Source organism: Monodelphis domestica, chromosome 2 (genome assembly GCF_027887165.1).
Source record: "Monodelphis domestica isolate mMonDom1 chromosome 2, mMonDom1.pri, whole genome shotgun sequence".
Classification (NCBI taxonomy): domain Eukaryota; kingdom Metazoa; phylum Chordata; class Mammalia; order Didelphimorphia; family Didelphidae; genus Monodelphis; species Monodelphis domestica.
Window position 1 is genome coordinate 175,344,470 of NC_077228.1, and position 25,042 is coordinate 175,369,511.

At 38.7% G+C, this 25,042-nt stretch overlaps 1 protein-coding gene across 19 annotated transcripts in view; it reads left to right on the forward strand.

Moving 5' to 3' along the window:
- Positions 1–25,042, forward strand: part of ACACA (acetyl-CoA carboxylase alpha) — a 291,002-nt gene that overhangs the window by 217,510 nt on the left and 48,450 nt on the right. For all 19 annotated transcript variants that reach the window (XR_461987.2, XR_461986.2, XR_461989.2 and 16 more), the window contains 6 exons: positions 518–615; positions 1,874–1,994; positions 4,136–4,246; positions 20,010–20,153; positions 20,863–20,983; positions 24,078–24,174. Coding sequence is in view for 8 of the 19 variants with exons in the window: in XM_007481899.3 (XP_007481961.2) it covers positions 518–615; positions 1,874–1,994; positions 4,136–4,246; positions 20,010–20,153; positions 20,863–20,983; positions 24,078–24,174 (692 nt within the window). In the remaining 11 variants the exon portion in view is untranslated. The remainder of the gene's footprint in view (positions 1–517; positions 616–1,873; positions 1,995–4,135; positions 4,247–20,009; positions 20,154–20,862; positions 20,984–24,077; positions 24,175–25,042) is intronic.

Consider the following 25,042-nt stretch of genomic DNA (forward strand, 5'->3'; position numbering starts at 1 on the left):
AATCACAAGTTGAGAAAAGCCTTGTAATTAAAGCAAAGACCAGTAATTTGGGATTAACTATTAAGGCATTGCATAGGTTTCTAATTTCTTTGAATTTGGGGATTATCTATTTCTCCTTTACATGGTTGCATTCTCCTGATACTGTTTAGTTTTTTGAAATTAAGGTGTAATAATGTTAGAGTCTCTTTTGTGTCATTGAAGGCCAAGCTGTAAGTAAAGTGTCTTCTTACCCTGACGAAAATGAAATGAATAGAATGGAAGATGTCTTGTTTCACAGGTAGAGGGTCAGTGACTAATGAAATAGTCACCTAGGTCTTTCAAAGTAGAACTGTCCATTCTAGAATTATATTAGGCACAACCTCTCAAGAAGTAATGGGGCAGTTTACAGATGGCTTTGGGATAGACTGTATAATGTATGTTTGGCTTTGGGATAGACTATATAATGTATGTTTTGCTCTATCTACCAGCTATGTTATGCCTGGAAATAATGAGCTAAAAAACCATTTGTGCTTCACAGGGATACAAATATTTATATCTGACTCCTCAAGATTATAAGAGGGTCAGTGCTCTGAATTCTGTTCACTGTGAGCATGTAGAAGATGAAGGAGAATCCAGGTAGGTGCTTAAAGAGTGGGGGGACAAACTTTTGGAAGAGGAGATGTAGTATTTTCTTGGCTTGTCTGGTTAATATAGTAATGAATATTGTCAAGGACTGTAGGCCAATATAATCACTACAAAAGTTGTTTTAATGTCCTGGGTCAGGAATGAGTTGGGTAATAAATCAGTAAATGTGAAATGTTGACTCCTCTGAAATAAGGATAAAATGCAACAGACCAGAATAGTATAACCAAAGAAATGATGTGTTGACAAGGTCCTGAGTCGGAACAATTTTCCCTACCAGTAATGCTCATTGAACACGTGTGTTTGTGGGTGTTGTCGATCTTGTGAAAAGATGAGCACATCTTTTCCAAAACTGAGACTGCTCAGTAAATAGAGTGGGTGAGAAAGCAGTAAAAGTGTACCTTATGCCTCAAGGGGATCCTAAATACAGAGGACAAATTGAGAGGGATCGGGAGAGGATTAAAGCAGAGAATGAAGAGGGATCTGGGAAGTAAATATAAAAGACTGATTTCCAGGACACAGGAAAAAAATTGATAGAGAAGATAGAAATAAAGAAGAGAAAAAAGAAAATTAAAGGGAAGCAGGAAGAGCCTCCATGGAATATTTATTTATTATTTCAATTTGCAAAAACAAATGAAGTGCCAAGCCCTCTGGGCACATGTAGAACAACAAATAGTATTTGGTCACCTCTGCTTTTCAACTTTATATTTTTCCTTCTGGTTATTAGCTCCATTCCCTATTTTTCCATTGTCAGCTAGTGCTCCTAATCCCATGCCAGAAAGACTAATGACTGTTCCTCTGGAGCTATAGGATGCTCTCTGGACTACTTGGGCAACATCTCATCTCCACATTTGTTTCATCTGTTTCTTCACAAGGCCATGGCCAGAAGGTGGTCATTACGAATCTTCTTTAGTTTTTTACTTAGAAAAGGAAATGTTATGGAGCTTTGGCCTCCTCTCTCCTACTGCTTTACTCTATTGGTGCTGATCATTACTTAAAAACCCCACTATTTAATGACCACTACACATCATACCAAGGAATATCCCATTCTTGTTTTGAAGAAATTTGCTTTATAACTAGGAGACATAAGGGCATACTGTAATGTAAGGCAGAAGGAAAAGGGGTTGTATGAAGAACATGATGGAAAGGATGTTGGGTAATATTTTAAAAGTCAATAATTTTTTGGCAGACTTTTAATGATAATTATTTTATTTCTTTGGTACTCATAACTTGGCTCGGTTTTATCCAATAGGTACAAGATAACAGATATTATTGGGAAGGAAGAAGGACTTGGAGCTGAGAACCTCAGGGGTTCTGGGATGATTGCTGGGGAATCCTCATTGGCCTATGATGAGATCATCACCATCAGCCTGGTAAATGTCTTAGCTGTCAGGATGTGTATTTTTTTAAAAATGATAATGGAATTGAATTCAAACCTGCCATTGAATTCATCTCATTTCTGTTACAACCTAGGTGAGAGAGTGATCCTTGGGGATATCTGTTCCCAAATGTTCTGTCTGTGTCTGAATTAAATTATTTTAAAATCCAGTTTATGGTGATTTCAAACTTTTAGGCCTTGTACATTTTAGCTAGCGTGCACAAAATTCTCATAGCTATTAATTTTTTTTAACATCAACATTATTCTTTTATTCTTTATAGTTCAAAGTGTGACTAATAGGAATAGTTGAAATTACCAGGTAACCTAACTACCTCTATTAGTTTCAACCTTCATGTTCTCCACTGGTCATTTTACTAGAGCTAAACAAGTAGCAGAGTAGATTAGTTTGAATTTAATTTCTTCTCAGTCTCCTATCTAATTTAGTGAAGGTAGCAGTCAGTTATAAAATAGGCAAAAGGTAGAAAGCATGAGGAAAAAGCGGGGGAGGGGGCAGCTGGGTAAGCTCGGTGGATTGAGAGCCAGGCCTAGAGACGGAGGTCCTAGGTTCAAATTTGACCTCAGATACTTTCCAGCTATGTGACCTTGGGCAAGTCACAATCCCCATTGTCTAGCCCTTACCACTCTTCTGCCTTGGAACCAATATAGAGTATTCTTAGCAAGTTTTTCTTTTATCAAGTCTCAATCCTCCTTTCTGCAACTTCCAACCATAGCTCTTGCTTTGTTTTGGGGAGGAGGGGCAAGTAAAACAAATCAAATCATTGCTCCATATGCCAATCTTTTCATATACTTGTATTGCTATTGTCTTCCTCCCTTGCTCTCGTTTTCCTTGCTGAACACTTCCAGTTTCTTCTGCCAATCCTGGCATGGTTTCAAGTGCTCTTACTATCTTTGTTGTATTATGTTGGATGCACTCCAATTTACCAATCTCCTTATGTGACAGCAGAATTAAACATAGTATTATATATATTAGCTGACCAGGGCAGAAAATAAGTGCAATAAATTTTTTTCATTCTGGACATTATGTTTTCACTAATATAATCTCACATTAGCTTTTTTGATTACCATGTCCACTCTGCAGCACACCAACACCCAAGTTCTTTATCATGTGAACTGTTCTTTAGCAGTGTTTTCCCTATAATATACTAAATAGTTGATTTCTTTTTAAACCAAATTGTAGTACTTTATCTCTAAATTTCATTTGATTATATTTAATCCATTTTTCCAGCCAATAAACATCTTTCTTAATCACAGTTCTGTCATAACATGTTAGCTACTCTCCCAAACTTTAACAATTATACCATCCACAGTTTTGATAATTAAACCAACTAGATCTTCATAGAAGTTATAGATTGAAATATTGAACAGAGCAAGACACAGGACAGCACCCTCTGCTACTCCTTTAATATTCCTCTCTAGGCCAGCATCATTCCGTTAATCACCTCTCTTTAGGTTCTGGTCATGCAACCAATTTTCAATCATTCTAACTTCTCTCATTTAGAACATGCTTCTTACTTTGTCTTCAAAGATATTGTGTAATACTTTGGCATATGCCACTCTCCTGTCCTGTCTAACAGTGACTCAGCAGAAGTTCTTTCAAGTTACTGAGATAATTGTTGTCTGATCTGACAAACTGAACTCATTGAAGGCAATTAGGTGTTCTCTTGTCATATCTTCATTTATTTTATTTTCAATGCCTTGGTAATCATTTTTATTTTATATTTTTCAGTCTAAAAGATCATTTTCCTTAGCTGAAAAAAGCAAAATAAGACTTGAGGAATCAATTGTCTAATTTTGCATTGTCCACTTTCGTTATTCCATCTCCCATGAGCATGATTCATGTGTGCCCCCCCCCCCCGATCTTTTTTCCTCCCTCAGTATGGGCCCATTTTCGTCATCCCAAGTTTATCAAAAGTCATAGCTTATTTGAACTTTAATATTCCTGCTATTATTAGCCCCTGATTGTTGTTATAAGTAGAACAGATCTAGAGAAACACACCTGATGACTAAGAATGTCTGAGCTATCTAAACATCATTAATTAAACCTTAACACACTTGTAGATACATGGTGTCTGATATATATATGTGTGTGTTGTGATTTTTTTTTCTCTCACTTAGGTATCTTGCCGGGCCATTGGAATTGGAGCTTACCTAGTCCGGTTAGGACAGAGAACCATCCAGGTTGAGAACTCACATTTGATTCTGACAGGAGCTGCAGCCCTCAACAAAGTAAGTGTATGAGGTTTTTGAGGCAGTTTTTAATGAAGCTTTGTGGTACTGAGTATGCATTCTCTGATCAGAGCATGTGTGTGTTTCTTTGGAAATCAAACCCTCCCCTTTCTTCTCTTATCTCTATTAGTTCTTCTGGCTTTCTGGAGAAGCCAGACGTTGAATGTTTTATTGAAATAGAAGAGGGACTTCACACACAATTATCTAATCATATATGGTTTTATTTATTGCAATTAGTATGTACTTTTGATGTTTTGAGGACCCTGGACAGAAGGAAGTCTACTTATTACTCTGAGAATACAGGAGACTCTGTGATGTTTGAAAAACTTATGCTGCTAAACTGCATTACTGATTGCTGCATGTCCTGCTCTTATCCCTCCTACCAAAAAATAAAAAGTAGTTATCCTTTCCTTCATTCTTTTCTTTCTCTGCTACATCTATTCCTTGACCTTTATTATTTTTAGTGCCTTTCCTTCTCAGTTGCACCTATTCAAGGTGTTTTTTGTTTGTTTGTTTTTTATGAAGCCAGATAAACTTGCCTTGATCTTCCCTTTTAGATCATTTGTTCCTTCCAAGTAGTAGTAAAGTCAGTGTCTGGCTTCCAACATTTGGGACTGAGGGCTGTTCTACTAGATAGTATAAGCTGGTTTTTCTATGTTTTGGATAGAAATATGAGGACTTTCACCTTAAAAAAAGTAATATCTGTACATAATGTGTCTTCACTTAAGTAGTCTTAGAGGAAAAGCTGTCATGCTGGTGAAGAGGATACTGTGGAAATTGGTCCTTCTTCAACCTTTTTAGTCTGATGGTGCCTCTTAGCCTTCAGCTGCAGCTTTTCATAGCAACAGGAATAGCTAGTGAACTCATTCACTCAGTTAGAAAAGACTATGAAAAGATAACTAGATACATACCAGACATTAGTAGTTTGAACTTGCTCAGTTTAATTTTGTTAAGTAGACTATAGAAACCACAGGTGCTTCCTTCCACTTTGGGTGTGATAAACTTCTCCTAGCAGCAGTTCAGAAATTTTTGATGTCTTGCCAGGGACTAAGCATTCTAGAGAATAATGTGAAGTGGTTGATATTTGGAGATTCTCTACTGTACTTTCAGTTTCAAGTGAAAGAAGTAGCAAGATACCATGTGCATTGATCCCTTTGGGAAATAAGTTAGTGTGCACTTGATCCCACTGGTTTTTCACAACAGAATCTGAAAAAATCAGATTTAGCGGAAGCTAAGAAAAGACAGATGCAACTAGCATATCAAACGTGACTGACCTTCTCCATTGGGGAGTAGCCAGGGCACAGAAATTGTGTGCTAGGGAGAAAAACAGCTGAGAGTCTTAAATTTTTTTTTTAAGTTGCTCTTTTGGTTATTTCCTTATATGAGAAAATGATGAATGTCAAAGAGAATTATAGGGACTCTTTTTCCATTGAGATATTGTTCAAAGTGAATCTCTGGATGTTTGCTGTTCTTTGCATACATGGGCAGAAAACTAATTTCCAAAATGTTTCCTGTTTACATTGAGTTTTATTTTTTCCCCTGGATAATGTATTGTGTGTGGAGCATCTTATAGAAATCAAAGATATTTATTTTCTTGGAAACTTGCTACTTGCATTTCATTCCTGCTATAAGGCATCATGGACTATTCCTTAAAATCTGTGGACTGAACCATTACTGATCTAGTTCATTATATTTTCCTCCTCTTCAGCCCATAGGACTTCATGTTAAAGGCAAAATCTAGTTGCAGGGGGGAAAGACACTCCTGCTGACGCTGGTACTTCCCCAAAGACTGCTCACGTCTCCATGAAGACTGGAGCAGTCATTTTTGGAGTCTTCCTCAGCCTGCTCTGAATGCTTCACATTCTTTGTGTGCACCTCTGCTATTTTACCATTCATCTCATGCAGATTTGTGAAGATTGTCCTTAGATACAGTTCTTTTGCCCACCTGATATGAAAAGGAAACTCTTTCACAGCTACATTTTCTCATTTGCTCCCTCTTCCTTAGTATCTTCTATCCTCTTTGTGCTATGTCAGTCTGCATGTGTGTCTGTCCTTGTCTGTGTATGTGTGAGGGGTAGATTCTGGGGTGCATGTGGCTTCTGCTGTGGGTTTATGTGCCTGCCTGTCTCTGCATGTCCTTTCACCTCTCCCTTCTATCTCTCTGTCCTCTTTCCTTCTCCCGTCTCCCCCTCACCCCACTCTTCTTTCTTTCTACCATGGCAGGCCTCCCACCCTCCAACTCTAGTCAGGGTATCTCAGGTCCCTCAGTTGTCTATGTATCTCTCTTTGTGTGTCTGTGTTTTTCTGTGTCTCTGACTCACAATGGAGCCCCCTTTATTTTATCTCATCACTTCTGCTTATGGAAGTGGTGTACATGTATATGTAAAGCAGAGCTATAAGGGTCATGTGTGAGGCTTTTAGACTGTATGTGTTTGACCTCCACCTTTTCAAGTCTTCATCTTTTACATTAAATATTGGGGTGAAGGCTTGGAAGATGGGGTACACAGAGGCTGTATTTAAAAAAATCTTGTGCAATCATGCACATGCCAATCCGGTTGACCCCCTTGAAAATGGAAATAATGATAATGCGTGTCTCCTGACTGCATCAAAGTATCAGCACATCAAAAGCCAGGAGGCATGAAATGCAAATGATAAAGTGAAAGCAGATGGATTGTGCATGATCGCCTGATGCCCAATGAATTTTAAAAGGTGCTGGTTTGCAGGGGGTGGGGGGTAGGTGGGGGACTGAAATAAACACGTTATCCCTGCAATTTTTTTTGTTCCTGACGCTCACTCCTGACAATATTTTTTCACACTTGAGTGAGCACCCATTCCATCTCTCTCTCTCTCTCTCTCTCTCTCTCTCTCTCTCTCTCTCTCTCTCTCTCTCTCTCTCTCTCTCCCTCCCTCCCTCCCTCCCTCCCTCCTCCCCCCCACCCCCACACACCGTACACGTCTCAGGTCATGTCGCTGCAGCTCCGGTGGAAATAATAAGATATAAACCACGAGGTTGTTATTTGCATAGAAATAGCATGGAGCCCCGGGCAGCATGGGAGAAGGACACAGAGATCATTTGTCTAAAATTTTAATGAAAACTTTTGCTGAGGCAGAGATTTTTTTTAACTTTCTCCCCACCCCCCTACCCCTCTTTTTCCCTGTCACTTGCTTAACATGGTGTGATTTGAAGTGAAAGAGTTGACACACTGCATATTATACTAGTGGAATGCAGTAACATGTAAATTTCAATTTGTTCCCTTTTTAATAGAAGTGTAGCTGGAGAGACTTGCATTCCCAATTTAATGCATTGCATACATGCTTCAAGCCTTTATAGCTACACTCCATCTCAGTGCACACCTGATGTTCCTAGTCCTTAGCTGACCTGTTTTTAATTAGTTTGGATCTTTGTGCCATTGCTTCTAAAGACATTTTACTTTGAAAAAGACTTTTTTTTTGGTAGCACAATAGTAACTTGCATAAAAAATGTAAATGTTCAGTTATTTCCTCCCATTTTTATTTTAAGCAATTTAGCCTTTTTTTCACATATTTCTCTTTGCTTTTACACTTTTTTGTTCTAAGAGCTGAAAGTGCTTTCTGAATTAGTATTTTGTGTTACTTTTGGTTTCTGGTTCTTGTAGTTATAAACCCTCTTTTTTTTCCATGCCCTTTTATTTTTTGTTGTCTGAAATTATTTGTGAATCCTGAAAAATGTTTTCAGGTAAGGTAAGCATGAATGTTGAAGGGAGCAGATTCAACCCTTGAACAAGGAACTCTTGAATATCTAGATGGCCTTATGTTTGACTATAATTATGACTATTTCTTGTTGTTTAGTTGTTTTCAATCATATCTGGCTCTTTGTGACCCTTCTGGGGTTTTCTTCACAAAGATACTGGAGCAGTTTGCCATTTCCTTCTCCAGCTCATTTTGCACATGTTAAGTGTCTTGCCCCAGGGTCACACAGCTAGGAAATGAATGAGACTAGACTTGAACTCGGATCTATCCACTGTGCCATCTAGCTACCTGGTTGACTTTTGTCAAGCATGTAAAATCATGTTTCTTTCTTTCTTGTAAAGAATTTTAGTTACCACTAGTGCCATTTTATAGATGAAAAGATCTAGGACTTGAGGGAGAGTAACCTGATTCCTGTGGGTAAAACTAATTAGAGTTCAGAAACAGAACATTTGTCCTATGAATTTCTGCTTTGTCAAAGTTTATTCACTTATGCTAAGCATTTGTGAAGCCTGATACAGGAAGGTAGTCTGAATATCTTCCTTTGTTGCCAAAAATCATTGAGGAATGATGTTACAGGTAAGCAGACTTTTCTCTGTCATCTAGGACAGTGTATCAGTGATGCCTATGTAGGGTATGGACAGCAGGATACCTGGATGATATATATATAAACAGGAGAGCTGAAAAAATCTTTTTAAAAGATCCTCACCTTGTCATAATAGAACTTTCAAGTAATCTACCGTTGTCATCTCCCCCAGCAGTAGAGGTTATAGACTTTTGCCACCATGGCCAACAATGTTAGACCTTGCAGGAGCCTATCTAATGACCTTGCTTTCCCTCTAGCTAGCAGCTTCCTATGGAGGTGAAACATGTGGCAGTGGACATGGAAACATGAAGTATTGCCTTTGGACACTGATGGGTCACAGATTCTTATTCTAGAGACCCAGAATAGCTTTCAGGTGGTAATAATCTATCTATAGCTTCTTTGTGATAGATATCTCAGAACCTCCATTTGTCTTAAAGAAAGAATTTTATCATTTCAGCCACTAGAATCAACTAGAACCAAAAGGACTAGTGTTGAATGTGATTGGACTGTAGGCCCAGCGGTAGTCAGCACTTTAATTCTTGCTTCTGATAATTAACAAACAAGCAAGCCACTTCCTTCTTTGGGCCTTGGTTTCCTCATTTGTATTTTAGGTACAGCTGTCTGTATTATTTGAATTTGTTGCAATTAACTATTATATAAAGGGCTAGAATTCTCATTATCAATGGGACCTTTGCTAAAGTTTGTAGTTATATTGTATCACCACCACACCTTCCTGTGACCTTATGTATGGCACATGGATCCGAAATCAAAGTAAGAAGACCTTAGGGATTGGGGAGAAAGCATTGATTATTGACAGATGCTGCTACTATGAAAAGAAAGAACAAACTGGCTCTAGGCAGTTCTAGTTTTATTCATCTGGTATGTATTCATTCTGGTAGAAGAGTCCCACTCCCAGTCCTAATACTTGCTTGCCCTTTAGAGGTAGTTTTCCCCAGACTAGGTAACAATGTAGAGTATATAAGCAATTCCCAAACTCCAGGATATTGTCACATTGCATTTTGACTATCAAGGTTTATGAAGTTGTCTGACCCCTGAAATCATCTCTGATTGTGGAATAGTATTCTCTTTCGAATCAAGCAATAATCTGATAGATTCTATGATCACCATTTCTCTGAAGGTTTAAAAAGTCAAAAAAATTCCTGTACAGTCTCAAATAAATTTTAAATTAAAATTATTATTTGTACACTGCAGGAAGAAGTATTCACTTCCACTATAGGTGCTATCTCAAGATAATCAACATACTTGACAAAGCCATTAACACAAGAGGTACCAAGCTGTGTCACGATAGGGTAGTATATGTGTCAGTCATCTGCTTATAAAAAGGTCCCCAAGGACTTGTTGATACAATAGCACATAATCACTCTGAGGATTGGTCCAGCAATTTGCATTTTTAAAAGTCCCTAACAACCTATTCTGACAATAGACTGTCCCAGCACTCCCATGCCTCCAGATGGGATCTCTCTTTTCTAAAAGGGCATTTTAGCTGCCTCTCTGTATGGTCCTTACTCTGGTTATAATTAGGAGTTCTTGGAAAGGTTTGCCTACTTAATTTCCCTCACTACAAATTAAATGTGAATAGATCCACTCTTTGGTTGGTTGTTTGCTTTTTCTGTTCTTTTTGTTTGGTAGGACTTCTTATCTGTCTGTAGTGAGTGACCAGGGCCCTAATGGCTTGGAGGCTTTAGGTAAGGTAGAACTGTCATTTAAAGCAATATCATGGCAGCTGACTTTGCTGTCTTAGTTGGAACACACTGAAACTTTGTGTCTGTAGGCACATTGAACATTCTTGAGGAGTTTCCAAAGCAGATGCTTGTCTATAGATCATGAATAACATGATAGCTAGAGTCCTTAAGAACATTCGTCGTAGATGTGTGTGTAAGACGGAAATTTAATTAGATGGGAATTTTCAAGTTTTTGTCATAGAAATTTTATGTTTTATTTAAAAAAATTGTAGTACATTAGTCACATGCTATTTTTAAAACCTTTATGCCTACCAAATAATAAAGGAGCACAGTTTATATGTTTAAACCCATGTTGAAAATTGTTTGAAAAATCACTATCATATTATTCATATAATTTTTATCATACAGAGAGAGAATTGAATTCTTATGCTGGACCCTAGTATGGAGGGGATGTTACTATCTTTCAGGCTTTGCCAACAAAGTGTAAGTTCTGGTAGTACCTACTGGTCTGGAAAGATTTTGACAATAGGCTCAGTGATGAATTGTATTATCTGTTGTTGAAAAATATGGTATTTATTGAGTGATGTATTTATTTTGCCATACAGCCTAATAAAAGCATGCTATGGTTATAACCATATGGCTAGAGGAAACATCTACACTATCAGTGTCATGGATCCTCCAAATATTGCATATGAAGGCAGTCACTTAATTGTGCAATTAATAATAAAATTTCACTTTCGTTTTATTTTGTATCATATCTGGGTTAGTAAAGCATTTTCTAAAAGTAAGTAGCTACACCTGAATTGTTCGTTTTCTGTTCTAGTCAATGATCATATTAAGGACCAAGTGTACCTCTATGTGTAACAATTTAGATATAGAGGAAGAGGAAGTAACTCAATTTGGATTTGATGTATTTGCAAAAATTTCAATAATTTCTCACAAAGTCTATTTTGTCAAATGTCCTATGAAATCTTGAGATTCCACAGAACAGTTTTTTAAGAGCTGTGTTCTAAAAATACAGCTTGTAGTTTTAGATATACTAGCAGATTTCCCTTTATGGGATTCAGGGTCTCTGGGCATGGAGGAGACTTGCCCTGGTCTTTCTGGGGAAAAATAGACTGTTTAGAAACTTGACTCTGGGCCAGGAAAAATGTACTTACATATAAAAACTAGCTAAAGCAGCTGTGTGGTGCAGTGAATAGGACACTGGCTCTGGCATCAAAATCACCTAAGTTCATCTCAGACCTCACGCACCAGCTGTGTGACTGGATAAGTCCCATAACCCTGTTTACCTCAGTTTCCTCTTCTGTAAAATGAGCTGGAGAAAAAAATGGCAAACCACTTCAGTGTCTTTGCCAGGAAAACCCCAAAAGTAATTCTGAAGAGTCAAACACAACTGTAAAACAATTGAACTTTAAAAGCTCAGAAGGTGCCCATGTTTTGATAATATTTATTTCAGGAAACAGTCAAGTATGCATTAAATATGCACCTTCCTAGGAAGGATTATCACACCATGATTATTCTTTCAATCTGTGTGACTGCCTCCTACCAAGCTTTACCAAGTAGAGGAGATGGCTTTAGCTGGCAAATTTGGCCACATAATGTGTGTTTCTCTTCTTGCTGTCTCTTGTAAAGCTTTTCTCCTGATTCCTTCACCCAGTTGCTCTTGGGGTTTGACTAGCATTGACTAGCATCCTCTCTCAGCCTAAGGAAGCTTTAGCTTCACCTGCTTTCCAAGTCAACAAGCATTATGGAGTGCCCATAGGATCCAGTTCTGTTATGCACCATATGCTGAATGGCCTTTTCCCTTTTCTTTTTCTTCACATGTTCATTGCTTTGGATTCCCAGTTCAATATCCACTTAGTGCTTTTTTCCCCCAGCCTAAGGCCTAGGTTAATTAGCTTCCTACCCCCACCCCCTAGGAAAAAAATTCCCAGATTCCTCCAGCAGTGTCTGCTCTTGGATTTGCAGTCAGTAGCCATCTCCAATAACCATCAGGCTGTCAGCTTTGCAGCTCCCCTCCACCTCCCACCTCCCCCATCACTCACCAGAGGAAAAAGAGAGCCAGAGCAGGAGCTTGAAATATATCATGCAATAGTGTATCATGAATTTGTTGTGAATCACAGTGGTGAAGCAGGTTTATTTATTTCTGAGACTTTAAATCAATACAAAGTAGGTCTCTTAGTTCTGAAGCTGGGATGGAGTGTGAAAAAATGAGCCCATTGTACTCTTAAAACTTTGGGGAAAGGAGATGACAGCTATATAATTCCATTTACCAGGCACTAGGGGCTTTAATGTGAAGGTGACAGGGAGCTCTTTGTGCATTTAGAGCACCATATCTTCTAAATAAAAGATCTGTAGACTTGATAGTGGAGCATAGCTCTGAGTTTAATAATCTCCAAGCATTAGACTGAGCCAATATGTTCCCAAGTCAGAGAGGTCCCCCCCAAACACTCATAAATTAAAAGTGCAAGAACTGCACACGTTGGTAGATTAGAAATGCAAGGACTCCAATCTGTTTCGAGGAGGAAGACAAACCCGAGCAGAGACTGTGTGTACAGGCTGCTGTGTGAATATGATAAAGACTGAAAAAGCTAGTCTGCTGAGAAACCCGACTCCTGGCTGTTCATCATTCTTGGGAGCATCTCTGGTGCAGGGATCCAAATCTGGCCATGTCCCCTCTCGCTCAGATTGGCCATTATCACACAGTCTAATCAGCTAATGTACACAGTCAGAAGTGTTGAATTATGAAGGCAGAAGCTTCAAGCACTGCTTTGACTGAACCTCAGATGGCTGGGCCCAACCAGGCTTCCTGTTCCTTGTCCATTCTCTCATTTTAATGCTGTCTGTGGCATCATCAGAATGTAAGTTTTTTTAAAAAATTGGATGGATATGAAAGAAATTGTGAAATCAGGGCTGTTGGGATTGGAAAGATACCTCCAAATTAAATGACAACATAGTTTTCACATAAGAGAAGCCAAGATCATTGGAACATTGAGACAGCCTGTTGAACGTCCTGATTTTCTATCTGTATAGCATCTTCCAGTTAAGTAGGCATATTTACTCTTATCTCAGCACTATAGCCCTTCACAGGTGTGACTTTGAATTGTATTGGAATCATTCATTTAAATCCAAATTCTAAAACTGTAAAACTATGGCCTTGACTCTTTGGGTCAGACCAGCACCACTGGGATTAGCATCAGATATCAGAAAATGGAGCAGGTGCCCTAGATAGCTCTGACACAAGAAGCTGCTCCATTTTTCACACTGTTGCAGATACTCATCTGACCCAGAGCAAATGAGGTCTAGAAATTAGAACCAACTCTTTTTCATGGAGTATGGAGACGTATTCATTCAACAGATGTTTTTATTCGGTGCCTACTATGTACAAGATTCTACTAAGCACTGAGAGAGCAAAAGATGCCCTCATCCTCAAGAAATGTATAATCTAGTAAAGGAAAAAACAATAAAAATTGCACAGTGATTGCCTTACTATAGTGAAATAGAGAATTCTTATTTCAAATGAGTAAACATCACTCTTCCTATAGGAAGCTGACTATTAACTACAAAATGTATTCACATGCCCATGTCTGCCTTCCACTGAGCTGGAGCAATCATGGTTCTGTCTTGTTGTTAGGACTCTAAGTTGGAATGCCCAGATTAGTTCAGGAGAACCTACGTAATATAACTAAGGCTGGGAATATTTTTTCCCTGAAATTCCTGATTTGGCTGTAGTTTATTGTGAGCACTGTGATGTCTTCAGTTAAATGAACAGTTTAAATCCCTCCCTATGATGAGTGATTTCTTCTGGCAGCCTTTATTCTCTCCAGAAGCCAAATCCTTTCTCATGCATTTGGCAGGAGACAGACATAAACTAGCATGCTGCTCTCCCTTATTCTTTACTTTTAAAATGATTCTCTGCTCCCCACCCACTCTTCATTCATACTCTCCATCCCCCTGTCACCCAAACCCCTCCTTCACTTCTTTCTCTGAACCTGGACTTTCAGTGAACAGAGGATTAGGAATAGGGGTGGGAATGGGGATGGGAAGTTTCCAAGGGCTTCTGGTCAGTGACCAGGTTGCTTTTCTGTTAAATGCTTTCTTTCTGTCTACCACTGGTAGTGCAGCCTCTCTGCCAAATTGCCCCTTCATCATGTGTGATTGGATCAGAAAATTGCTGCTCACAGGAAATTTCTGACCCTAGTATGAATGGCCATGAGTCCAGCTGGGGCTCTCAAGTCATATGCTATTCCTACTTACCTCCAGCTGTATGTTATCTAACTCATCCCCATAGACTCCTCTCCCTCCCCATAAAGATATTTGCACCCATACCCCACCAGGTGCCAGACTCTCTAGTTGGGAGGTTTGTGACTTGGTGACTTCATGTTAAAATGTGACATCTTCGCATAGATTTCCCCCATCAGACACACCCCAGACTTTGGTGATGTTCCTGGCAAAGTGCCCTGTTTTGGAGCTCCCCTAAATACTGAATTCCATCAGTCCTGGTCTTGACTCCCCAGAGATTTAGTTCTGTTTCACCCTTGGACATATTCCTGGAGAAACATTTACACAGTATTATGTGCTGTACCACTTAAAATTGTTAATTGGAGATTGAATTACTTGTCAGCTTTTTAAAATGTAGTCCTCTCAGGTCAGGGAGGAGGATGTTAGCTGCACTGAGTAGATGAACTATTACATTTTTTTTCTCTTGTCTTGCTCCCTCCCTTTACTCTCTCCTCCTCCTTCCTCTCTTCTTGTAGCTGAATTCTATTACTTTTTTCTTCCTTATTTACCTCATTTTCTTCTTTTACCCCTTCTTTCTCTTCTTACCTGTTCCTCCTTTGTCTCAGCTTTCCTTTTCCATCCTTTTGCATTCTCCTCTTGTTTTAATTCCTCAGGAATTTGTGAGTCATGCGTGGGATGCCCTGATGGTAGTTGTCCAGCATGTTTGGCATTATAATAAGTAGTTTGTGGTTCCCTTCCACTCCAAATCTCTCTACATTAGAGGTGGCAGTGCCAAAGGAAGAGTTTTCTTCCTCCATGCATCCACATAGGAGCGAACATGGAATTTCAGGGTTCCATTTTTTGATGCAAACTGGTTAATTGTATCACTTTGCTTTCTGATGCACACAAGTCTCTACAGACATGTTTATGAAGATGCTTAGGCACAAGCCTCTATCCTTACTTCTTCCCATCCCCCAATCCTTTGGATGTTTTGCTTCTTTGTAAAGAGAAAGATGATTAAAAAATAAACTGGGCTAAGTTGCATCTGTGTACCTTTTGTAAATATATCCTTGGCACCATGGTACCTGTGCTGACAGATATACTGACAAGTAAATACTGCACTCACTCAGTATCACAGTGATTTCATTTGCACAGAACCTCACAACACTCTGCCACTTCAGTCAGACATTTGGATCACTGGGGAAAGGAAGAATGTGTTTATCTTGATCTCCAAAAAGGGATTTAAAGGAGAGAGCAGGCGGTATATTAGGCTGTTTTCATTGCCTGTCAGCTATGGTAAACCGGAGCTGTCTGCAGTGTCTCTAGATAAGTAGCAACAACAGCAGCTGCCTTTGCATGTATGTATGTCTGCATTAGTTTTCAAGATGCTTCCTACAGTCATGGTATCTTGGAATTTTCCTTAGGGTCTTTGGGGGAACCGCTTAATACTTGTTTTGTGATTGTGCTTGCAGGTAGTGTTCTCTCTGTGCCCTTATTTCACAGGCCTGCTAACTACAGTGGTTGAAATGCCCTTTCCAATTTAAATTTTATATTGAGGATGGAAGAGGAAGAGCTCTCTTTCTTGCAATATATCCCTTGTTCATATGTCCCTAGGTTCAGAGGCTGGTTCACAGTGGACTCTATGGTGGCACTTGTCAAAAAAGATTTTTTGTCTTGTGTTGTCAAATGCCTAAACCAGGTACTAGTTTCCATTTGCCTGTTGTTCCCTTTGTTGTCTGTAGTCCCTGAATATCATAACAATGGCTTTGTGGTTTATAAAGTAATTCTTTCCAACAACCTTGTGAAATAGGGAAATATGCCCTACAAATATTATCCCCATTTTATAGATGAGGAAGCTGAGGTGGAGGAGCTATTATTTGCTCATGCACACAAATCTACGAAGTGCGAAAGCTGGGGTTTTCTTATAACAAATCCAGTATGCTCTTCATGACCGTATAATTTCCATGTACTCCTCATAGCTCATAATTGTACTTGTGAGGTGGCTCTTGATAAATCTAAGCAAAACAGAAAAATTTTTTATTATAGAAAATGAAGCATTCCAGATTACTAGATAAACATTAGGACAGGTTTGTTTTTTTTAAAAAAAGAGGTGTTGAGATGAGTGAGATTCATCCTCTTGATGTGATGGTGTTGAAAAGGGTTAATTGACTTTTGATCCTTCTTTGTTAATTGACTAGACTTGGACAGGGACTTCTAGTTAAGGTTTGGACTCCCTCTCCTTCAGAGCTCACAGGAACTATTCTGGGAGTCAGGCAGAAGGGATTGTGTCCTACCACCTTAGTTTGAGTGTTTGTCATGAGGTACTCTACAATCACTAAAACTACCTGAGTCATCAATGACTCCAATAAACCACAAGCTTCCCCCACATTCTTGTGGAGTACACTTAGATCACATAGTAATCAAAGATGGACCATTCTCTGTGACAGCTTTATCTTGTTCTTTAATTAATAGGGACAACTGCTGGCATATGAAGGTGGCTTTTGGTTTATGCTTTTAAATTCTGGATCCTCAAGATAACATTTTAGAAGAGGCCCTTTCACTTGCCACCATCCATGTGGTGCATAGGGAGCTCCTTACTTTTTTTTCTTTTCCTTATTCCCCAACTGCATGGACATTTGAAACACTTTGTCAATGTGTCTGTGGCTTATCTTGACAAAAACTTTTACCGTTTCTCCATTAATTGTTCTCATTAACACTAGAATAAAGTGAATTTCCCATTTTACCTAATATAACAAAAGAAACATACATTGTCTTCTCAAGAGCTTTTTAGATGCTCAATTCTGACTTCTTCCAAACTGGTCACAGGTGTTTGGAGTATGTGGGAGGTTGCAGAATATTTTCCAGTCACTGCGATGCTAAAAGCTTGAGGTAAAATTTCCATAGAAGGTATACTTGGCAAAGTGAACTCTAGGTTCCTCATGTCCACTTATTCCTGATGTCTATCCTTGGCTTTCTGTTTTGAGGTTGTGTAAGATTCTAAGCTGTTGTGCATTAGTAGGTGTTTGAGACTTTTTTTGACAGTAAGCATCTCTGAGAATTCCAAGAAGTGACCACAATTTTAATCTTCCCTGAAGAAGGAATGGAGATGCCAAGTCTATGCAGTGCCTCCCTTTTATTCTTATCCCTTTTTCATATTTTTTTAATAATTAAAAATTTTGCTGATGACATTTAATAGCTTCCAAGAGAGAGTCATTCTGTTCCAGAAGGACTAGTTGTGGGCCATCAGGTTTATTACATTCATAAAATCAGAGCCAGATCAGAACATGGCTTTTCTGATTGACAGGGTTCCTGCCTCCATTGAGTTCCACCTACTCTCCTCCATCAACTGGCTGCTTTGGTTTTTTTGGGGCGTTTGATTTTTGGTATGTGTGTGTTTAAAGATATAAATGAAACAGGTATGTAATGCCCTCTGCCTGTTAGAAAGACTAAAGCCATAAAAATAACAAACGGCGTGTATTTGCTAGAATGTCAAAGTTATGAGTTTATTTTGTAATGATGTGCTCCTGCCTTCATGAGGTAAACTGGCCGTGGCGGAGGTGTTATTAGTAATATGGACTCAGTGGAGCAGAAAGCCAAGTGACCGAGAGATCAGTGTATCAGTCAGTGAGAGGGCAAATGGAAAGAGACAGCAGGAGAATGAGAAAAAAGCCGTGGTGGCTGGGCTGAGATTAAAGACAGAGCTAGGAGGAGAATAAGAGTCCAATGGTCAGAGATGTAGTGGACCTTTGGAAAGCCACTTTGAGAGGATTACCTCATGGGTTTTCAGTGTAACATTCTACAAAGGATCTGTGTAATTTCTAGATTCTTCTGCAATCTCTTATTAATTTTTTTAGTCCTTACACAATGTTCCTTCACCCTTTATCAGATCTTAAATAGATTCAAGGCCAGCAGGATTTGACTGTGGTATTATGCTTTTGGTTATCATCTTACACTTGCCTTGAGAGGTACACTGTTAGGATTTTGGTCAGGACCTGCTATTTCATAGGTGTATGTCCACATTGCAAGGAAAGCTTGCAAGATGTATAGCAGTGAAGAGCCAGGAAGATAATGCCTGAGGATGATGGCCTTGGGGTAGTGGTTTCTCATCTTTCAGCTACTCCTCATTTAAAAACAAACAAACAAATTAAAGGGACCTGGAAAGAAATTATACACACTTCTTTTCTTTTCCTTTCCTTTCCTTTCCTTTCCTTTCCTTTCCTTTCCTTTCCTTTCCTTTCCTTTCCTTTCCTTTCCTTTCCTTTCCTTTCCTTTCCTTTCCTTTCCTTTCCTTTCCTTTCCTTTCCTTTCCTTTCCTTTCCTTTCCTTTCCTTTCCTTTCCTTTCCCTTTCCCTTTCCCTTTCCCTTTCCCTTTCCCTTTCCCTTTCCCTTTCCTTTTGGAGTGGGGGAAGAAAAGGTGAAATACAGTAAGCTCTCGACAACTGTTTAGAGCTCTCCAGGGCTCCCCTAGATGACTGGCAATTACTACACACTCAGCAGCTTGCAATAGTCAGTGATCAGGCTGCCTTGATTCCATCTGCCAGGTCAAAAAACCTCCCTCCCTGAAAGAAATTATTAACCAATCTTCACGGAAAAAAGAAACCCTACAATTTACAAGTCCAGGGAACTTCCCCCCCCCCCTTTTTTTTTCTTTAAAGGTAACTTTGTGGTTTCCAATTGCACATGTCCTTTGGCCTCACGGGAGTTTATTCTTCTTCAAGGATACTGGGGGGGTGGGGGTGGATATTGAAGCTCTTAATTCCCTTGGATGTTGGGAAAAGAAGCAAGCTTGGACATAAATCACAGGCAATACAGCACACAAAGAAGCATAGATTCCTTGGTGGTTGTGAGTTCATATGTGAGTTACTGAGTTATGCTTAGATCCTTCCAGCTTTGAGGAGGGGTGGTTTTCTACCCCTAAAAAATTAATTCAGGTGTCATTTTAATCTTTAAAAATAAAAAAGGAAGGTATAAACCCCCAATCCTATAGTTTTTCTTCAGCTGGGCTTTGTCGATAAACATTGGCAAGACATAGTCTCTTTTCTGGTAGCTTGTTACTATTTTGTACATGGGCAGTGACCCTGACCTGACCTGACCAGACCTGAAAATGATGGCACAGCCTTGTTTCTCAACTTGCCAATGTCACACAGGTGTGCTATTTTAGTCCAAGGCTACATTATGTGACTGTAGAGGTAGGGTAAAGGGAAGGAGGAGGGTTGCTATTTATATAGGTGGCACTTGATTGGGGGGGGGGGGGTAGCTGTTTTTGATTAAGGCAACTTCATATAAGACATGTATATTATTAATTCCTTGTTTTATATGTTGTCTTTATGGGATAATAATCTAAGAAGTCCCCACAGTTAAAACTCTACTTTGAAGTAGCGTTCTGTGCTGTGAATAATAAAATTCTAACTTCAGTGAATAGTTAGGGAAGGAGGCACGGTTTTCCAGAACACTAAAGCTGTGTGTTAGTCTCCACTTTGTACTTATTTACCAGATATTACCTTCTGGCTCCCTGTTTTCCTAGGTGCTTGGACGGGAAGTATATACATCTAATAACCAACTGGGGGGCATACAGATTATGCACAACAATGGAGTAACACACAGTACTGTCTGTGATGACTTTGAAGGGGTTCTTACAGTCCTACACTGGCTGTCCTATATGCCCAAGGTGAGTGGCCCTACCACTGACATAAATCAGATAAGCCTACCTCTTTTTTTTTTTTTTAAACCCTTACCTTGCTCTTAGAATCAGTACTGTGTATTGGTAAGTGCTAGGCAATGGGGGTTAAGTGACTTGCTCAGGGTCACACAGCTAGGAAGGACCATCTGTCTTTAGGCCTGTCTCTCCACCCACTGAGCCACCTAGCTACCCATAAGCATACCTTTTTGAAGTATCCAAATGCTTTTTATCCATCCTTCTCTTGATTCTTCTTTTACTTAAAACCTTTGTTTTCATTATGGTTTAGATCGCATTGATGAGGCTATTCAAAATGCTTTCTTGCCCTATGAATTTTTGTGGCATATATGGCCACAGATCCCAGGGCATTAAGACTCTGGCCTTAAGCACAGTCATTTTCCTCATACAACCTTTTTCTCCCATTTGATTGCTGAGAATCATACAGTATTCTTTCCTTGAAGTAAAAAGCAGAAGTACTACCTATTATGCAGGATTCCCAATGAGACTTATCATTTGTAAACATCTCCCTAGACTTGCTCCGTGGTTGGGATGCTATAAGATTTCTGTAAGAGCAGAACTTATAATTCCTCATATTGCCTGTTCTGTTTGTCTCCAACTTTTGTTATTGAATTTGAATATGGGAAGCTTCTAACAGCTGTTATGTTCTTCTGTCCTTTTCCCCTCTCTAATCTGCTTTTAGAATGTGCACAGTCCAGTTCCTCTCCTTAACTCCAAGGATCCCATTGATAGAATCATCGAATTTGTTCCTACAAAAGCTCCCTATGATCCCCGCTGGATGCTGGCAGGACGTCCTCACCCAAGTATGTATGTTTTACCCTCTGAGATCTACTCAGCATCTCATCTGTCACACAAGCTATCTGTTTCTGCCCATTTCCTTCTTTACTTATGGTCACCATATGACCAGCACACAGTGGTCTGTGGCAGAGGAAAGAACACTGCAAAATAGTGAGTTGTGTCAGGAGAAGGTGGGACTTTGACATGAGCAGATATACAAAAGTAACTAGGTTCATCAAAAGAGAAAACTAGAGACATAATGGCCCTAAAGCCAAGAGTTAGTAAATGCCAATGGGAGCAAATGAGATGTGACCTAAGTCAGTCGATGGCAGGGAGTAACCAACCAATCTCTGAAATTTGAGTCTTTAGAAATTTGCCTTCCCTTTTTCTTTACTTTAAATAGCACTTTACATCCAAGAATTTTAAACATCTTTATAAATATTGTCAGTGGGAGAGATCATACCTAATCCCTGAAAATAAATGTAAATGAATCAGATAATACTGAAAGACTCCTTTGAGATTTTCAGACAGTAATATTAAACATTTGTCATTAGCTACTATCACCCCCACTTTATATGACATTTTGTTATTCTCTTACATTGTTGATATTCCAGGACTGTATTTCTTATGTAACAAGAATTTTTCAGAGCCTTAAATCTGTAAATGCAAAGATCAAAGGGGGAGTCCTAAAGATCATCTTGTCGTCCTACCATCTACAGATAGATTTCACTTATTCCATTCTTGGAAAAAGCGAGGCAACCCCCAAGGAAGGATATCTCTTAGGATCCCTGTCCACTGTTTGAATACATTTTTGTTGTTGGGAAGTCCTTTCAAACCAGTGTTCTTTCTGCTACACTCAGGTTTTTTTTCTTTCTTTTTTTTTATAAAAGGAATTTGTGTTGTTATGAGTTGTCAGATGCAGCTATTTCAGAAACATTTTGTATATAAGAAAGAATAAAAGGGAAAAGGTGCTAATGAAATTTCACTGAATTTAAAGACAATTGTGAACATTTAAATTAGTTTAAAGAGAGAGATCTTCATAGTGAGGTTGAAAGGTAAATTGATGATTTTTTTACTTCAAATGTTGCAGGGAGAGGACCAAAGGTTGATTGACTTCTATTTAAAATTTTGCTTCCAATCTTCAAATACTTTATTTCATTATTCTTAGTAAAAGTAAATAGTTTCACATAAGGCACAGAAAAATCATCAGAGGTAACTTCTACCCATACCTTTGTATTATAGACATGATAAGGATCATGTGTCTAAGATTCCTCTCCAGTCTAAAGATGAATTGTGTCTTTCTCCGGGTTTGAAATAGGCATCTCTGCCTCTGGAATTCACAATAGGACCTGGTGACTGTTCCCTTGAGTAAAGAAGAACCCAGCTGAGCAGAGTTCTAAGTTCTGTGTCTGAACTAAAATGCAGCCTAGGCTTTTTGGGAGCTGTAAAGTCAAATTGCCATAGCAATAACTCATCAATGACAAAAGAAAAATCTATAAGGCAGAAGGGGTTTTTTTTTTAAAGGAGAATTATTACAATTCTGAAATGACTTCTATATTCATTCCATTCTTGAATTAAGTAGGAAACATAAAATGATCTAATCATATGAGAATCAATTTTTAAATATCCTGATGGACATTGGCAAATTACTGACTTGGTTTGAGATGATCAAAATTTGAGTCTCTGACTGCTTCTTCCTTAGGGAAGGTGGAATTGGGGTGAGCATCCATGTGCCTTTTTATGCATGCTCCAAAGTAGGTGGCCATTAGCTCAGCCATTATTAATGAATTTCATGAAGTAAAATGAAATTTGTGATAAACTAAGTTTTCCGTTTTTTTGGATAATATTTTTTCATCATCTCCCCTGTAATCCATCCTGCTGTCTATGTGCTGCTAACACTCGCTCCCAAATCAAGTGACTTCAGATTTTAATTTAGTGGAAGCGTTAAAGAAAGCAGATGATTCCCCATGATAAGTTAAAGCAGATATCTCGTAGGTGAAAAGTTAAAGCCATTTATTAGAGGAGATAGTGCCGTGATATTCTTCAAACTGACGCCCGACACGAGACCAGAATCTAAACGATCAGCTTTGGGCTCACGATAGAGAGATAATTTTGAAATGGATGATCACATTTTACACTGGGGCCATAGAGGTAAGGAATGTAGAACACAGTAATTACAAGTTTGGTCTTGATAAAACACTCTCCATCCTGTTTAAGTCAGCAGAGGTTAGCTTGCTCGGATCCCCACTTTTAATTGGTTTTGGGCTTGGGTTTTAGGGGGTGGAGGGCCATGTTCAAATTAAAACAGTCACTGAGAAAACTGTATGCTGAGGGGACAATCTTGAATACAGTTATTTGCACAAGCTTTATAGGGGTTTGGTCCAATGCAGAAACCTGTGGAATGAAAGTTTTCTCATTTGACTAAGATGCTAAAGGTAATGTATTTCACTTGTGAGAGGAATCTTACATTCTAGAAAGAATATAGGTTTTAAATGTTCTCATGTTGGCTATTATATTTTCCCTGTCAGTCAGCAATGAAGAAGTAGAAATGGATACACTTTGTCAGCTGTAAAGAAAGTAAATAAATTCTTCTAGCAGGAAATCTGACCCTCTCTTTTTCTCTCCAAATTTACTGCCTTGTGTTCAGACATCATCTGATCATTTATGCTTGTAAGTGACCATCTTCAGCTTTCCATTAAAAAAAAATCAGTGGACTTTAAAAGAAAATTGTAAGCTAGGTTTTAAAATAGAAATAGGCCTTTTGAAAACATATTTAATGACTTGGCTGTCTTTTGACAAATGTTTGTGGTGTCTTGAAAAAAGCCAAGTTATTTATTTAAAAGCATGCAAACTCTCTCTGCTATCTGAACCCCATCGTTTAACAATAAATGATGCCTCTGCTGATAAATGACTCTCTTTATGCAGACTAGCAAATGAAATAGGAGATGATGTCTGAAGGCAGATGAATGTTCAGCAACCTAATGCTCACATGTATTATAATTTATTTTTTCAAAGGAAACCTAAAAAGCAAACTCAAAATTCAATCTTTAAATTCTTGTGTTGGAACTTTTGGTGGATCTTTTTGACCTCTCTGATAGTATTGTCATCTCCTTCCTATAGCCCAGAAAGGTCAGTGGCTTAGTGGATTCTTTGACTATGGCTCCTTCTCCGAGATCATGCAGCCTTGGGCACAGACAGTTGTGGTTGGTCGAGCCCGGTAAGACCTCTGTTGATTGATGATTTTTTTTTATTATTTCCAACTGAAAATAAAAACAAAAACCTTGCTATTTAAAATATTTTGCTGATACTTCTATTTTTACCTAAGGCAGGGATTCTTCACCTTTTTTTTTTAATGTCCTGGATCCCTTGGTCAGACTGATAAAATCCATGAACCCTTTCCCAAAATAATGTTTTTTAATAATTGAATGAAAAGCTAAATTTAATTTGGATGTTAGAGAAAATAAAGATGTCATTTTTTTTCCCTTCCAAGTTTATAGACTCCCCTCCCAAAATCTATCCATAAACCTCAGCTCTAAGCTTTCTGATTCATAGCCTTATACCAGGTAGCCTGAGTATTGGCTCAGGGGATATTTCTTGTGTAAATCAGATGAAGCTTTTGCTTCTGATAGTCATCTTGGATATTTAGGCTCTTCATAAGACTTTTTAAAAAAGGAGACCACAGAAATAGTCAACAGGTAAGTTGGACAAAAACTGAAAGGCGTGCAAGAAGCTGTAGGTTGCTGGTATACCCACGTTTCTGAAGTGGGAAATTGAAGTTTCTATTAAATTTTAATACCTACTCTGGGGAGAGGTTCCCTTCACAGTATGGCCCACATGGAATAATCTGCAGGACTCCCTATAATTAGCACCTGCCAAACCTGATCTGAATCTAGTTCTGTATTACTGAGACACATTGCCCTGGGGATCAACATCTGAAACTCACCTTTCTCTCAGGGGCAATAATTTTTCCTTATCTTTGTGGAAAGTGGCATCTGCTCAGGGTTCTCCAACATGCTACATTGTCTTGAGATTTAGATTCTAGCCTTGAAAATAATTCTAAGTTTTGTGGTTCCCTTAATCCAGCA